At 38.8% G+C, this 2,851-nt stretch overlaps 1 protein-coding gene across 3 annotated transcripts in view; it reads left to right on the forward strand.

Moving 5' to 3' along the window:
* Positions 1-2,576, forward strand: part of acmsd (aminocarboxymuconate semialdehyde decarboxylase) — a 9,659-nt gene extending 7,083 nt beyond the window's left edge. For all 3 annotated transcript variants that reach the window (XM_031877916.1, XM_031877915.1, XM_031877914.1), the window contains 2 exons: positions 172-270; positions 528-2,576. In XM_031877916.1, the coding sequence (XP_031733776.1) occupies positions 172-270; positions 528-590 (162 nt within the window). In that variant the 3' untranslated portion in view covers positions 591-2,576. The remainder of the gene's footprint in view (positions 1-171; positions 271-527) is intronic.
* Positions 2,577-2,851: the final 275 nt, after the last annotated feature.

Below are 2,851 nucleotides of genomic sequence, written 5' to 3' on the forward strand. Positions count from 1 at the left end.
ACACACACACACACACACACACACACACACACACACACACACACACAATGAGAACAATGTTGCCAGTTTTGATCGTGGAGAGTGTGTGGGTATAGATACTGTGGATGTTCACTACATGTTTAGCGCTATAGCGTAGTTTTCCAAGTTAACGTGCATGCATTTCTCTTTCAGGATAAAGTGATGTTGGGAACAGACTATCCATTCCCGCTGGGAGAGCTGCAGCCTGGATCCCTGATTGAGTCGATGGATGAATTTGATGACACACTGAAGGTAACATTTTCCTCTCCTTAATTTTGACAGTGCTGCTGCCTCAGTACTGCTGTGTAACACATAGCCAGGTAGAACATGCTTATCAGCAGTAGTGCAAAAGGCACAGTACTATTAGTCGTTGGCAGAATGTTTAATGAGCCATTCTAAATATCTTTGATTCTGCTTTCAAAATGTAAGCGCGTGAATTAATACGTTTTAAAAACTAACTGCAAGTCCAATCGAGTAGTCAACATGGTGTGTACTCTTTTGTTTTGCAGGATAAATTGCTTGCTGGAAATGCAGTGGAATTTCTGGGCCTGAAACAAGAGCAATTTCAGTGACATGGAAATATGAGATACAATGCCATGCCCAGTGATTCAGTGTAAATGCTTTATACAAATATTCATATTTGGATGATTAAAGTGAAAGTTCACTCAAAATCAAAAACACATTGTCCTCTTACCCGTGGTGCTATTCATCAATCTAGATGGTTTTGGTGTGAGTTGCTGGACATATCAGTAGAGATGTGTGCCTTCTCTCCAATAAAATATGACTATATAGCATACGGCTTGCGGCGCTGAAAGTGCCAAAAAATTTAAATCAGCAAAGTCTCTTTCAAATAGCATCATAAAAGCCCCAAAAGGATAAGAAAGAAAGCTCTTATCATTCAGTGTTTTCAGGGACACATTTATAGTCAATACTAGTATTACAAAGAACATGCAGTTGCTCCAGATGCCTTTCATACTTATATTCCCGAAAAGTCCTCTCTTGTTAAAGTGATCCCTCACTTTTTGAAAATGAATATACTTGAATTGCTCAAAGAAACTGCACTAAAATGAGCTCTACTTCAAAGGAAACTATAGTTTGAAGGGATCTTTACAGTCATGCTCCACTTCCTCCATCGAGTTAAATGGAAACTGTACTGGGTCAGTCACTTCGATTTCTTGGCCAGTTGTGTGTAGCTTGTTGAGTTAAATGGAAACTGTACTGGGTCAGTCACTTCGATTTCTTGGCCAGTTGTGTGTAGCTTGTTGGTGAGATAGTTTACTCTGTCAATTAATTGGTCTTGCTGGTGTTTCATGTTCTCCAGTAAGCTCATAATATGAACTTGAGCAGCTATTAAAAAAAGAACATTATAATTTGGTTAAAACATTCTTTGGACAACTGATGAAGACTGATTTCACAAAAAAATATTTTTGAGGTGATGGAGAGAGTGGAAGAGGTGGAGGAGTGGCAACTGTGCTGCTAGTGGTTGGACCTCTGGCTGTCTTTTTTGGAGGACTTTCCTTCTCACTGTCATCATCAGAGTCCCCGAAGAAATTACTATAAAGTGGGTTAGAAAAATAATTTTTGACATCCCTGTCCACTCTGTCATCACACTTGTAATTTGGCCAGAAGGTGACACCATCACTCTACCAGCTTTGTGGCACCACTGCTACCGTTTTGTTGTTCTGGAACTCTATCAACTTGAACATCCTGAATTAAGGAAAGAAACAAACAGCATCATCAGTCACAGAAATACAACTTTCTGTTCCAAGAAGTTCTGAAAACAATTCAGCAACTACTCAAAATAGGCAGGAATATGTGGCAGCTAGTGTACCAACAAAAGGAAAGGCCCAATTTATCTGATTAGTCTCAGGCGTACCATGTTGATGAGGGCTAATGTTTTAGTATTTCATTTGGGTTTAAAAACAGGTATACCGTAAAAATGTAATGATTAAACAGCAATAGGCTTGTTGTACACATTGAAGACAAGCGACTTACACAAAGTACTTAGTCAATTTTGTATCCAGTTTCACATAGATTGCAGTGATTATGGTGATGTAGTCAGTGTCAGTTTTTGTCACAGTCTCTGACCCTTATTTCACATTAACACCAACCAAGTAAAAACTATATCGTCAATTTTAACTGCTCACATTAGAACGCAAGAGCTACAACTAATACAACCATAAATATCTAACCCCAATACCATCATTCTCCCAGGGAAACAACAATATGACAACAAAATTGGCTTCATCCGTGGTCTTTTAATTGGCAATTATAAAAAAGAAAAAGCAACTGTATACCACCTGGACACTTCTATTAGTTTTAGCTGAAAGAGCCAAGATTTGTGTGTGTGCCAGTGTACATTCGTTTTAGTGTATTAGTGCATTTAAGTACTTGATTTTCCTGAAATAGATTAAAAATGATTTAAAAAATACACGAAGATCAAAAGTTGTGGAGTTTAGTTAATGCAGATTACCTAAAATGCAGTGGCGGGCAGTGCATTTTATACCTGGGCCTTCTGTGCTGTCCTACTACAGTTGAATTACCTCCTAATAACCTCATTATGAAACATCAATCCAGCAAACCTGCAGCGGATCCACTTATTCCACCACACAAGAGCAGGAGCCATTCAAATATTATTCATAAAAACGACACGATAGACAAATGAACAGTAACGTTACTATGTAAAAAAACAAACGCAGTTTGTCACTTACTGAAAATTAAAGAGTTTAATCCCAGTACATCGTTTCAGTTCCAGTAAGAAGTCCTTCTCGATTCATGGACGCCAGTGATGACAGTCGAGCCTCCCCAGTTGTATGTCGCCGGTCTGCTGCGG

This window comes from Anarrhichthys ocellatus, unplaced genomic scaffold (genome assembly GCF_004355925.1).
Source record: "Anarrhichthys ocellatus isolate YVR2014 unplaced genomic scaffold, GSC_Weel_1.0 scaffold154, whole genome shotgun sequence".
NCBI classification, from domain to species: domain Eukaryota; kingdom Metazoa; phylum Chordata; class Actinopteri; order Perciformes; family Anarhichadidae; genus Anarrhichthys; species Anarrhichthys ocellatus.